At 40.6% G+C, this 12,498-nt stretch overlaps 1 protein-coding gene and 1 non-coding gene across 4 annotated transcripts in view; both read right to left on the minus strand.

Moving 5' to 3' along the window:
* stim2b (stromal interaction molecule 2b) overlaps positions 1–9,396 on the minus strand; it is a 51,425-nt gene extending 42,029 nt beyond the window's left edge. For all 3 annotated transcript variants that reach the window (XM_026937207.3, XM_053233266.1, XM_053233267.1), the window contains exon 1: positions 7,393–9,396. In XM_026937207.3, coding sequence (XP_026793008.1) covers positions 7,393–7,519 — 127 coding nt within the window. In that variant the 5' untranslated portion in view covers positions 7,520–9,396. The remainder of the gene's footprint in view (positions 1–7,392) is intronic.
* On the minus strand, positions 9,319–9,390 carry trnap-ugg (transfer RNA proline (anticodon UGG)). The gene has a single exon. It is a non-coding gene; the product is annotated as a tRNA-Pro (tRNA).
* Positions 9,397–12,498: the final 3,102 nt, after the last annotated feature.

The raw sequence follows: 12,498 nt of genomic DNA on the forward strand, positions 1-12,498 counted from the left end.
GAATTCATCTAAAACGAGTGGTTAATTATTAAACAATCTCTCCATGAATCTGAAATGTTCATGGGCTGACATGAGAATGTTTCATTGTCTGGGGAGAAAAAAAAGCATATAAATTTTGTGTTAATTTGCTAAACCAAACAATCTCCTACCACATGCTGAATCATTTAAGACCTGATATAAGAGGAGTAAACGTGAGTGTATGAAGTGGGGTCACATTATAAGTGTTAATCCATGTAAGTGTTGAAGTGTCACTATGTTCAAAAAAAAAAAAAAAACGGCTAAAGACCTACCTCTTCTGTGAACACTTAACTAACCCCTAATATGTCGCCACTCAAAAAAAAAAAGAAAAATCTGCACTTATACCTGCTCTAACACCTCTACTCTGTGCACTTTGCTCCTCTAGCACTCAATTAAAAATCGTATATGTTAGCACTGGTCGCTTGGGATAAAAGCGTTTGCTAAGTGAATAAATGTAACGTAATGCAAATGTTATAAAAGATGGAAGATACAGACTCACCTCAGTAGCATGCTTTAATATTGCGTAAACTTCTTTTAGTATAAGATTACAGGCAATTAAAGTGTCAGGATAATAATTTAATATAGGATCAAGATAGGGTTAGAGTTAAGGTTAGGGTAAGGTGTCAGGATAATAAAATTCTTTTTTTTTTCTCGGCTAGGACAAATGAGCTTCATACGTCAGACCACACAGACAAGCCAGTGAAACCAGAAAGTGCTTGTTTTGCATCTGTCTGAATCAGTCTGACTTAACAATAAGATAATAACTGGCTTCTGCTGCACCTACACTACAACTGCTGCTTAACAAGAAAAAGCAGAGCGGCTCTGAAAGGGATAAGGTTGCTCAAACGCCAGAGAGGCTAAATATACAAAGTAGATAAAACATGCAACAAGTTATAACAGGTCATGTGATAATATGGCAAAAGAGAATGACAGTGATAGGAAGGAAATCAGAGAACTGGAGATGTGAAGCTCAATACACCAGAAATATATTATGAACTTGCCTTGCACATGAGAGCGACACAGTTGTCCTGGATGAGAAAAGGTAGAAGAAACTGTAAAGGACTACAAGCACTCTGAGCAGCAGGGTGGTGGTGTTATTTATTTATTTATTTATTTTTGACTAAAAATATTTATGATAAAAATATGATCTTGCCTGATGGTTCTCTTTGCCTTTATGTGATACAGTGTAGTGCTGCTGCTAATGTAGTGCTGCTGCTAATGTCACAATAAAATGATCATTAATATTCCCATACATTACCATGATAAATATTTTAAGTCCTTAAAATTTAAAGGATTTTAGAGTACTAGCCCAGTGTGTTCATTTTTTAACCCTGTATTTTTACCAGTTTTGTTTAAATGACCTCTTTTTAAATACTCTAAGATACTGCTGCTGAACAGTTTGAGTGACTCTAGAAAAGTTTTGTGAATTGAGAAAAGGCCAAACTCTTTAACACTCTAATGAGGTGTATTTATGTTTGACTAATACTAGCAGTCTATGAATTTTTTTTTAATATAGACTTTTTTTTTAATATAGACACTTACCCTCCAAGTGCGCCTGCCTTTAATAACTCTCACACAGACCTGAGAGCCAGCAGTTAATAAATTCATTATTTTATGAATATTTTGCATTGTTTTTTTGGTCTGTGGCAAAACTAGTGATTAAACTGTAATACAACATAAAAACTGCAGATGTTTAAAAACTGGCAGTGTGTATTTGTGTAAGGTCCCTTATTTACATATATACAAACACTTACTCTCACTCGCTCTCTCAATCACCACACACACACACACACACACACACACACACACACACACAAAATCACACGCACACTCACACGCCCACTCACACGCCCACACATACCCGAACGCCCGCAGGCACACCTGAACGCACACACCCACCTGTACACACACCCACAAGCACACCCGCGCACACACACACACACATACATCCGAACGCACGCACATCCACCCACCCAAACACACGCACACGCATACATGCACTTTGTTTTGTCCAGTTCTCATATAATCTAAACATGAGGTTTTTTTTAGGCATTACCAAACACTGTCAGTAGTTTGCATAATTGTTTTCTCTTACACTGCCATTCCCATGCACGGAAACACACACACACAGGCACACATGTGCACACACGCACACAGACGCACGCACACAGTGGCACTCTGCATAGCGGCAGATGACCCTTGCAAAGTGTCGGATGGGAAATGGGTCATTTGGTGAGTCCCAGTAGACCTTTCAAAAAAAAAAAAAAAGAAAAAAGAAAAAAGAAAAAGAAAAAGAAAAAGAAAAAGAAAAAAAAAGCCACAGAGCCCACAGGGAATTGTCTCTGACAATCGTCTCACACACACACACACAGCTCAGCACAGCATTCATACTAACGAGCATTAGTACTAAAATTGACCAAACGTTCCCTGGCTGATGCACTGAGCTCATGCAGGAGCTGTAAACACACACTGAGTGTAAAATAACTAAGTAAATACATCAAGTAATGAAGCCTGATAAAAGTATGGGAATAAAACCACAGGATTATGCAACACTTCTCCCAGCCATTTACAGCCATTTACATTCTGGCCTAAACCTCACAGGCAGCTCTGCTCTCAGACATAATGCTGTGACGCCTCAGGAATTCCCTATGATCTTTAAAAGGAGATGCTAATCTTTTTTTTGGACAAAAAGAGGCTTACAATTATGTCACACGTAACAACAAGGCCAGCCTGAATGCCTTCACACCTCACTACTTGTTTGGTCTTTTTTTTAAAAAAAAAAAAAAACAAAAGAGAACAATCCAAGCTCAATAAATATTTACTCGCATACAAGACAACTTCATGAGAAATCACTCGGTAATCAGACTTCACCTTTTTACTCCAACCATGCACGACATCTTTCTGCATGCATGAGCATGAACAAAAGTTCAACATGTCTTTTTTCATGCCAAAAAGCCAGAAAACAGATCGGGACATCCAACAGAAGATGCCAGAATGGACTGACACATGTATGGTTAATTGTGGTAGCAGCCACAATGAGTATTAAATCAGCAGATGTGGCAAAAAAAAAAAATTATTTACTTGTGTAAAAGAGAACCCATTTTATTTAAATAAATCTTAATAGATAATCTGATAATAGCTGAAGTGTAGCTTCAAATTCTTTACTCAAGTTAAATTAGAAAATCCTACATTTACTTAACATATTGTTGCGTCTTTGGGGAAGAAGAAAGGAAGTAGGTTGACCAGGAAGTAAAAACAACGCACTTGCTCTTTTATTGGTAAATGAACCCCTACAGCACAACACGGGCTTGGTGATTAGCCACAGAACTGCTAAGCTAGGGAGAAACAATTGGGGGTAACAAAACCCCCAAGACTCCCAAAGAATGGTAAGTATAAACAAACACCAAATAACATGCTGGAGTAACACAGCCAGCACAGATATCCCGTGAACACACTTCTTTTGCAACAGCAAACACGAAGTCTAACAAACAAAGGAATTAACTACCACATTAATGGCAGCCACAGGGGCTCAGGGGTACGCAAATAAGCTCCTGCAAAGGTGCAACGCTACAGCAACGCTACAGTGTGAAAGTAAAAGTCGACCTCAAATCACACAAATGTCACCTTATCACTTTACATATATACACACTATATAGATAGATAGATAGATAGATAGATAGATACAGTACTATGCAAAAGTCTTAGGCACCCTGTGTTTTTAAGAACAAACTTTGTTACAGATTTTTATTTTATGACTTCTACATTATTGATTCAGTACAAAAACATTTTAGATTTCCTAACATTAGTTTTCCAGAACAAAATTAAATGTTACAGAAACATGTTTGTATGTCAGTAAAGAAAGCAGCATATTACATAAGAGACACTTTTCAGACAAAAAAACATAATGAAGGCTGCTGGGTTTTGCTGCAAAAATAAGAAGCGAGTGTGACAGTCAAAGTCTCCAGAAGAACTGTGGCTGCTTCTGCAACATGCTCAGTAACACTTACAGCTCATTTCCTTATAAAACTGCACACAATGTACCTGAGACTATTATTTTTCTTAAAGTGAAGGATCGTCACAACAAATATTGACTTTGTTAAATTTATTACTGTTTACTGCTCTTTATAGTATTTTTTCTTAATTGTAGAAACATTTAGTTTCATTATTTTTGAAGGCTTCATTGCTCTACAGCATTTCTTTGCATGTGCCTAAGACTTTTGCACAGTACTGTATAGATAGATAGATAGAGATATCTAAAAGCTAATTTAGCTTTATATATAATAATATAAAGTAAATATATGATAATTAAAAGTAGTACATGAAAGAAAAAGACAAGTGAAATACATATACTTAAAAACAGACTTAAGTACAGTAGCAAAGTAATTAGTAATTATGTTTCCATTATTAATCTGAAAGCATATTATTCAGTAACTACAGTGAATCTAACAGGAAACGTATGCTGTGTGTAGTGACGTGAGTGAAGAATGTAAGTTTGGATGCACCAGCAGCTCCTGGGAGTTTAAGGGGTTAATAAAGGCATTGTAGTGGCCTGCAAAACCTTTTATTAAACATTTTCTACTGCAAATACATTAGAAAACTACAGCATTTTCTGAACTCCTTTGCATGTATCTAGCATTATAAATTCTCTTTATCCCCAAAAGTGAAACGTGAGATAATTGCCACTGCAGTGCGGGAGTAGAATAGTCGTTATCTGATTACATCTCTTTTTTGTCTCTTTTGGCTGTTCTCCAGAATTCAGCCACAACAACATCCGACCGGTTTACCCAGGCCACTTCACAGAGACCAGAACCAGATTTATATCATCACAGATACCTGTGGCACACACTCGTTGGAAATTTCCTGTCCCAGTCCATGTATCCCACATGATTTTCCGCATTCGTTCGAGTTTCTGGTGAGGCTGAGTATCCCTGATTTAAGAGGTGCTGCTAGACATCTCACAATCCAGGTGCATTAACCTGACTTAGGTTCTGACTTGCACGCCACAGTCCCACTAGATCCATCATACTAAATACTTTTAGCGTAGATACAGGACTTTAATGTCAAACAGGGATTAGCCGAGCATTACGGGGGTCATATATAAAGTCAGAACAAGTCATTACATAAGCCACATTTATCATTATTACTCATTTTAGTGCTATCAAAGCAGTTTTTTGCTGTAGATGCAGTCTGTGGCAGGCGTATAGACAATGATGAACTATCCTGTGCTGGAGATCCATTACCATGCAAATTGAAATCTAACAGTTTTCATAGTCAGGATTTAGATATAACCACCTATCTAGAGTGTGTACTTGGCAGGCTAGAGGGGGTTCCAGCTGGAGAGACAGCAATCTGTCAGGTCAGCCTGATCCAGGCCAGACGGTTGAAACGATACACTGTCATTAAATCCTGGCCCGGGATTGAGAAAACAGCTGTGTGTGACAGATCTAGCCAAGACTGCCCAGCTGAATCTGTGCCACATACATTCAGCCATGTTAGCCATGAACCTCACTATCCTATGGCCCATTCACGCACTTCCAGCATGGCATACCCTCACTACACAGGCCAAAGGATCCAAAGGATCAGCAAAGGATCATTCTGTAGATCCTGTTCCTCTTCAAATTATACCTACATATGCTTTCCTTCAGTAATGTAGAAAGCAGTAGGGGCTCCATCATCGCTGCAATTAAAATGAGCTGGCTTTATGATTGGTTTCTTTTAGCTTTTATTTCGGGAATGTGTACCGAGTACATATTCTCACTTACAGGCTCCTGGAGTTCAGTGACAGCAGTGTCATGTTGCAGCGCCTCAAGACAAACTTGGGCTTAAGTGTTTTAGTGCTATGCGTTACAGCGGAGTTCAGAGCAGGAACATCAGAAATTGCAGGCATTTCATGCCAAAGTCTATATCCCTGACCTAAACAAGTTTCAAACCTGGAACCCTCTCTAAGCCTTGTTTCATCTGGTCATGTTCCACAACCACAGAGTAACCAGGTCTGTATTTTAAGAAACACACACATTTCAGATAAAAGTCAAGCTTTTGCTTGTAGAAAATTAAAACCACAGAGATGTGGCAAGGTATATGTCAAATGCTGTGTGTTAAAGTTAATTTTGCCATATGGTATGAGAGCAGGCTGCTTGTCCTGGGGTTTTACTGGATTTGGGTATTACTATGTAACTCATGAAAGCTGGAAAAGAACCTGTGAAGTCCACAGTGGACACAATTAATATGTCTGCATGGACAAAATTAATCCAGCACTGATTACATGCATTTTATTATTGTGATTATATTCAGTTCTACATGACTAAATCAATTATAGGATTTAATGTTAAATACATGAGGAATCTACTTTTATAGTTTTTTAATTTACTACTTAGTTTTATTTTGTTGTTGTTTTTTTTTTTTACATGTAGTCACTTAACTGGCAACTATTTATTTGAGACTCTGCTCTGTGAGAAAAAAAAATCTAATTCAGGAGTCTTTGCTGAATGCTCAATCTGATATTTGACACTGCAGTATGCAATTGCAGTATGCAATACTGGTGACTGTCAAAATCCAATAATGATCATATTATTACTATTAGTGCGCATGTAAACACAGACAATATGATATGACACAAAGCTGAACTCCTATATACAGACTACAGTTTTCAATGAAGAGTATTTCCTCCAGGTTCTCCAGTTTCCTCTCAGCTCTCAGTAGCATGCCCCTAGCTGTGAGTGAGCATGTGTATGTGCTGTGCACGATGCCCTGTGACAGACTGGCATCCCAACCATAATGGATTGCCCCATCGTGCCCAGTGTTCCCAGGACAGATCCGGATCCAGCATGACCTTGATCAGGACAAAGTGGCTGACTGAAGATGGCTGAATGGCTCGGGAGCAGATGCTTGCAGCAAGAAGCATTCAGTTCATTGCATATTGCAGCATTCTGTATCGGTATTGCAAAGATCCGATAATATGGATAGAAACAATATATCAGACAGTAGGCTGTGTGTGTATACGAGAGCGAGAGAGAGAGCGAGAGAGAGAGAGAGAGGGAGGGAGGAATCCCCTGCACTGTGGTGGAAATCCTGAGGGAAGGACGGGGTTTACCTTATCACTCCTGCCTGGAAGAGTTATTCCCCTTCACGAAGCAATGAAACAGTGATGATAAAAAAAATTTTAAAAACCAATAAAATGGGGGTCTGCTGTAAGCTGTAATTAGCTGCTGATGGGAATCTCCTTTCTCACACACACACACACACACACACAGGCAATCTTTAACCAGTGCACATCAAGGCATTTTCAGGACTGTGTTCAGGACAGGATTAGCCTTCTGATCAGCAAGGATGTGTTTAATACCTTTAGAAAGCAGCCTTTTGGAGGCTTGAACTCACCTGGAGGTGACACGATGCTGGTGTCTGGAGAAGCCAGAGCTCCTGAGAAGCTCAGCTCTAATCCCACAAGCGCACAGATGAGCAGTCCACGTAGCAAAGCGAGTGCTAACCCAGACAAGTGAGACATGATGGAAAGACCAAAAGCTTTCTGTTCCTCCCACAGACACACACACACACACACAAAAAAAAACAGGGCTTAGTGAATTTTCTGGAAGAATCAAGCCAGCGTTGCTGTCCAAAGTGTCGGGGAAAGTGTCGCCTTAATTCCCCACAAAGCGAGGCCAGACACCACAGTCACAACACCAGCGCATAGACGCTAACGCTGTGTATTAGCTCGAAAAACAACACATACACAACTACTTTAATTAAAAATGTCCTGCAGAGTCTCTCTGGGTCTCAGAGAAGTCTGTATTTAACATTAAAAGCCTGTTTAAGAAGCCAAACTCGGTCCAAAATGGCTCATACTGCGCCAGACTGACTCTTCAAAAAAAAAAAAAAAACATCATTGCATTAATGACTAGCCTGTTTACAGATTTGTGTGCTAGTCTGATAAAAATTATTATTATTTTTTTTTTAAGCCGCTCTATTATCTTAACTAACACCTCAGTTACTTCCTAAGTCAAGTCCCAAAGACAAAAGTGTGAAGTACTGAGGAAGAATTGCCATTTCAGGAACATCTCTTCCAGCCAGGTGCACAAAAACAGCCCCAAAAAGCAGGTTACTATGCATCCAGTGCGGTTTAAAGAGTCCGGCCTCAAACCAAATAATCTCTATAGTTCCACAGAGAGGAGGCGAACATCGTGTGTAGTCCCTTCAGGATAGTCAACTGAATACACGGTGTCAAGAAGATCCGCCTCCACGAGTTACACTGTCACATCCCGTCCTTCCAGTGCATGCAAATCCACTCTGAACACAGCCAAATCATTACGGCCTTCCAGGACACATCTGGCACGGATCAGCAGGGTGTTGTGCCGGCTCGGAGGGTGTCAGCGTGCGGCATCGCTTCAGCGGCTTGGCGCTCGGTGCACAAGTCAAAGGCAGGCAGGGGCGGAAGTCCTTATGCAAATCGCTTCACAACATGAGGCGCTGCAATCAACACGACAGAGTCTACACTGGTACTGAGCTCCTGCTTAGGCTCTGAGTTTTTCCCAGTTCATCATAATTAATACAGCACCCCCTCCCCGCAGTGAACAGTAGCGTGTATTTATCAGAGTGATATCTGGATGAGGTGAAGTATGACAGTGGAGGAATGTGAAAGAGAGCACGCGCCAGAAGTTGTTAGTGGGAATCCTCCTCCTCCTCCTCCTCCTGGCACACTGACGCGCAAACACGGAAACACACCTCGCTGATCTATTGTCCAGCACTTCCTCCTGCACTGCTCTCGCCGGCAAACATGCTGCATGTTACATGGCTGAAGAGTCAGCTCGCGTCACTCAGCACGCTCATTTCAGTCATGTTAGGACCAAACGCGACGTTTTCGCCCCAACAAACGGTGACAGCTCAGTCCCAGCTTGCCCAGCATCAACACAATGCCGCTTAGCCACACAAAACACACAAGTTTTTCTCCGTGGGGTGAGCTGTGATTGGTCAGACTTTCCCAACATGGCAGGATCTGATTGGCTGCTGCTGGGAGACGCACGAGCGTGTTCGAAATGCAGAACGCGGGAATATTCACGTCAAAGCAATCCAGTTTTAATGCTAGTACGATGATGATTATTTATTTTTTTTTACAGGGCGTATTGAAGCCTTTAGTTATTTATTTGCCACATATACATTGTATATCTCAGCTCGTTAGGAGGCTGGAGGTCGGCCATGATGCGGCCCCCCTGGGGCAGGGGGAGCTGGGAGCCCAGCGGTGGCAGCTGGGTGGTGCTGGGGCTTGAACCCTCGACCTTCTGATCACTAACCCAGAGCCTTAAAAACCAAGGGCTCGTCCGGGATTTGAACCCGGGACCTCTCGCACCCAAAGCGAGAATCATACCCCTAGACCAACGAGCCATTGCGCTGATACAGTACTGTCGCGTTGGACCTTATTTCAACTGAGCCATCTCTGGCTTCAACACTGACAGCGTACTGAAAAACTAAAATGTCGGGACGGGGGCGTGGTCTGAACTTTTCAGGGGAAAGTAGCTAACGCATGCTCAAACAGTCGCTAGAAATCGCCAGATAACCCCATAGATTAATTGGCTAATATATATAATGTAAGAGTTAGTTTCTCTCTGAAGTGCAGACATGGAAAAAACAGAAAAAAGAAGCAGTGGCAGTAAGTAACTGGGAAATAGAAATGAAGCTAACGTTTACACATGGAATACTTCAGTTTTTATTACTTGTAAACATTGCAAAGAAAATAATTTAAAAAAAAAACAATAAATAATTGAATAGGTGGGACAAACGATGCTTTCCAGTGATTGGTCAATGGGGCAATGGTGATCAGCGATTGGTCGTTGGGAACAATAGGAATCAGTGATTGGTCAGTTGGAACAATGGTGATAGGTAATTGGTTGTTGTGAACAATAGTAATCAGTGATTGGATGTTAGGAATCATGGTGATCGGTGATTGGTCATTGAGAACAATAGTGATCGGTGATTGGTCATTGAGAACAATAGTGATCAGTGATTGGTCATTGAGAACAATAGTGATCAGTGATTGGTCATTGAGAACAATGGTGAACAGTCATTGGTCTTTGGGAATAATAGTAATCACTGATTGGTCATTGGGAACAATGGTGATACCTGGTCACTGGGAACATAGGCTTGTGCAAGTACAATTCATTCAGGCTTTATGCACTGGTGGTAAGTCGACTGAACCTGCTCTCAACTTGTATAAGCAGCAGCTGTGATGTGAGATGGAGAGCCATACTGAGTGCAGGACAGTCACTAACATCTGCCCAGAAAGTTGCTAGATTTGCCACTAGGCTTTTTTATTATTATTAAGGCACTACAGATGGCAACACTGAGCATGGTAGCACACGACGGCAGCTGCAACCCTTGCAAGCCTTTCCACCTTAATTGCCACCCCAAATCTGACCACAAATCACATCTCAGAGGTTTGTCACTTCTATGCAACTATGAAGCCAATACAGTAACATGATTATATGACCATAAATTTTACACCATGAATCCAGATATTCATTTTGCACCACATATTCTTCAACTGTAACCTTGTCCTAAACATAATTATATGTCACTTCTAGTGCACCTTAAACTTTTTGCCACCGAACTTCTAAAAATCCAGACACTACTCAATACACTCGTACCCATAATCATACTCAAATTCATAAACTGAACTGCAACTCATATGTTACATGTACAGTATGTAAAAGTGCCATTAGGCAAAACAAATAAATATGATAGTGGCAGCTGTATAAAATCCTTCACCTAGGAGTAATGTCCCAGTGGCTGGTGGCACAACATCTTGCTGCACACATCTTCTTCTCACCACTAGAGGCATGCTATATTATTGGGTGAATCATGTTGCCAGATTGGCTGCTTTCCCCCATTCGTTCTGCTGGAAAACAAGGTGCATGGATGAGTGGACCAATGACTATATATAAGAGTGGGGTTTAAAAATGAAGCCAGAATGTCTCTGAGGCACTGTAGCACAATCTTTAACCCCTCCCATTCCCATGTTAGTGGATGGAAGACAAGCATAACTTAAATTTTAAGTATTTAGGTTATGTTGAGTGTAAATGTTGACTGCTGTTTTCCAGTGTATTTTCAGTTGGTACTTTACATTAGCTACTTATACTTACATTACTTTGATTAACATGATGCCTTAGCCAGTGTCACCTAGCTAGCAAATGGTAGCTCTAAAATCGAGATAGCATTCAATGTGCCATCTTAAGTTGCACTTCAGATAATAGTTCTCAAAGTGTGCACTACTGGCATGAAGCAGGAGTGTGTCCACGACTAGTATGGGCGGCCGAGAAGCAGACGCACTGTCTGACCAGCCATATCTACTGTGCAAACTCAGACAAGATGGTGACATTCAATTCGGCTTTAAAACTGCACAATGGGAATAAGTGGCTACACAATAAATCACCACATTGTCCACTCATATATACAGTCACTGGAATGTACTAAATTTGACTTGTTTTACCCACAATCCAGTGCGTTTAAAAAGAACATTGTACTGCTTAACTATTTATCTTCAATAACAGAGCCCAGCTGACGCCTTTCTGCACCTAACAGGCGTATTAGATCAAATCTTTGACATTTTATTCACTTCTGGTGAAAGAGCGTATCACACCCACCAGAACTGTTTTTCAACATCCACTTCCATGTTTAGTTTAAGTGAAAGTGCTGCTTCTAACCTTTAACAGTATAAAAAGCTTAATTTCCGTAAATGACTCTGATCTCATTTTGGTCTGTTAGAGTTAACTGCTGAATTTTAACTGGTTTGGATACCAGGTGTGAGTCAATTTTTTTGTCTTTGGGGGGATTTTGATTGTCGGGCTGAAAACTACTAAACCCTCTAGGCAATGTTAAGTGAAGTTCAATACAAGAATAACAGAGCTTTAAAGCGAGCAGGGATTCATAAGTGATAAGCAGGTCATGGCATGGGAAGCTGAGCAAACAGGTGGCAGATGGGCCCAGAAAGGCCACCTTGCAGAGCCAGTGTGTGTGTGTGTGAGAGGCACAGGGAGAGAGAAGCAGCTCAGAAAAATTGAAGAGAGGCATAATTTGATATGAGCACACAGGCGGGAGAGAAGGAGGCAGACAGCCAAGCAACTAGCAGGGGGATATAGACAGGCTAAGCACATGGCAAAGAAGTTAAGAGAGTGCTTTACTGTAAACTAGAGTGCCTCCCTGCTAAGTTAATGATGCTAACATTAGCTAAGTCTAAACCCACAAATAAATGAACTAAATATTTTGTCAAAAATGTCAACATAGGTATGTAGCGAATGGCTGACAAAGTATAATTCATGGTAGCACACACAGTAATATGTTTTTGGTCATAGCTAGGGTTAGTCTAAGGTTACACACTATTTTCTTATATGAATTAGAATAGTATGACTGATTTTGGACATAGCCAGAGGTGGTTAAATGGGACAATTATTTTGAAATCATAATGAGCATGAACATTGATGAATATATGATATGATA

This window comes from Pangasianodon hypophthalmus, chromosome 4, assembly GCF_027358585.1.
Source record: "Pangasianodon hypophthalmus isolate fPanHyp1 chromosome 4, fPanHyp1.pri, whole genome shotgun sequence".
Taxonomy (NCBI): domain Eukaryota; kingdom Metazoa; phylum Chordata; class Actinopteri; order Siluriformes; family Pangasiidae; genus Pangasianodon; species Pangasianodon hypophthalmus.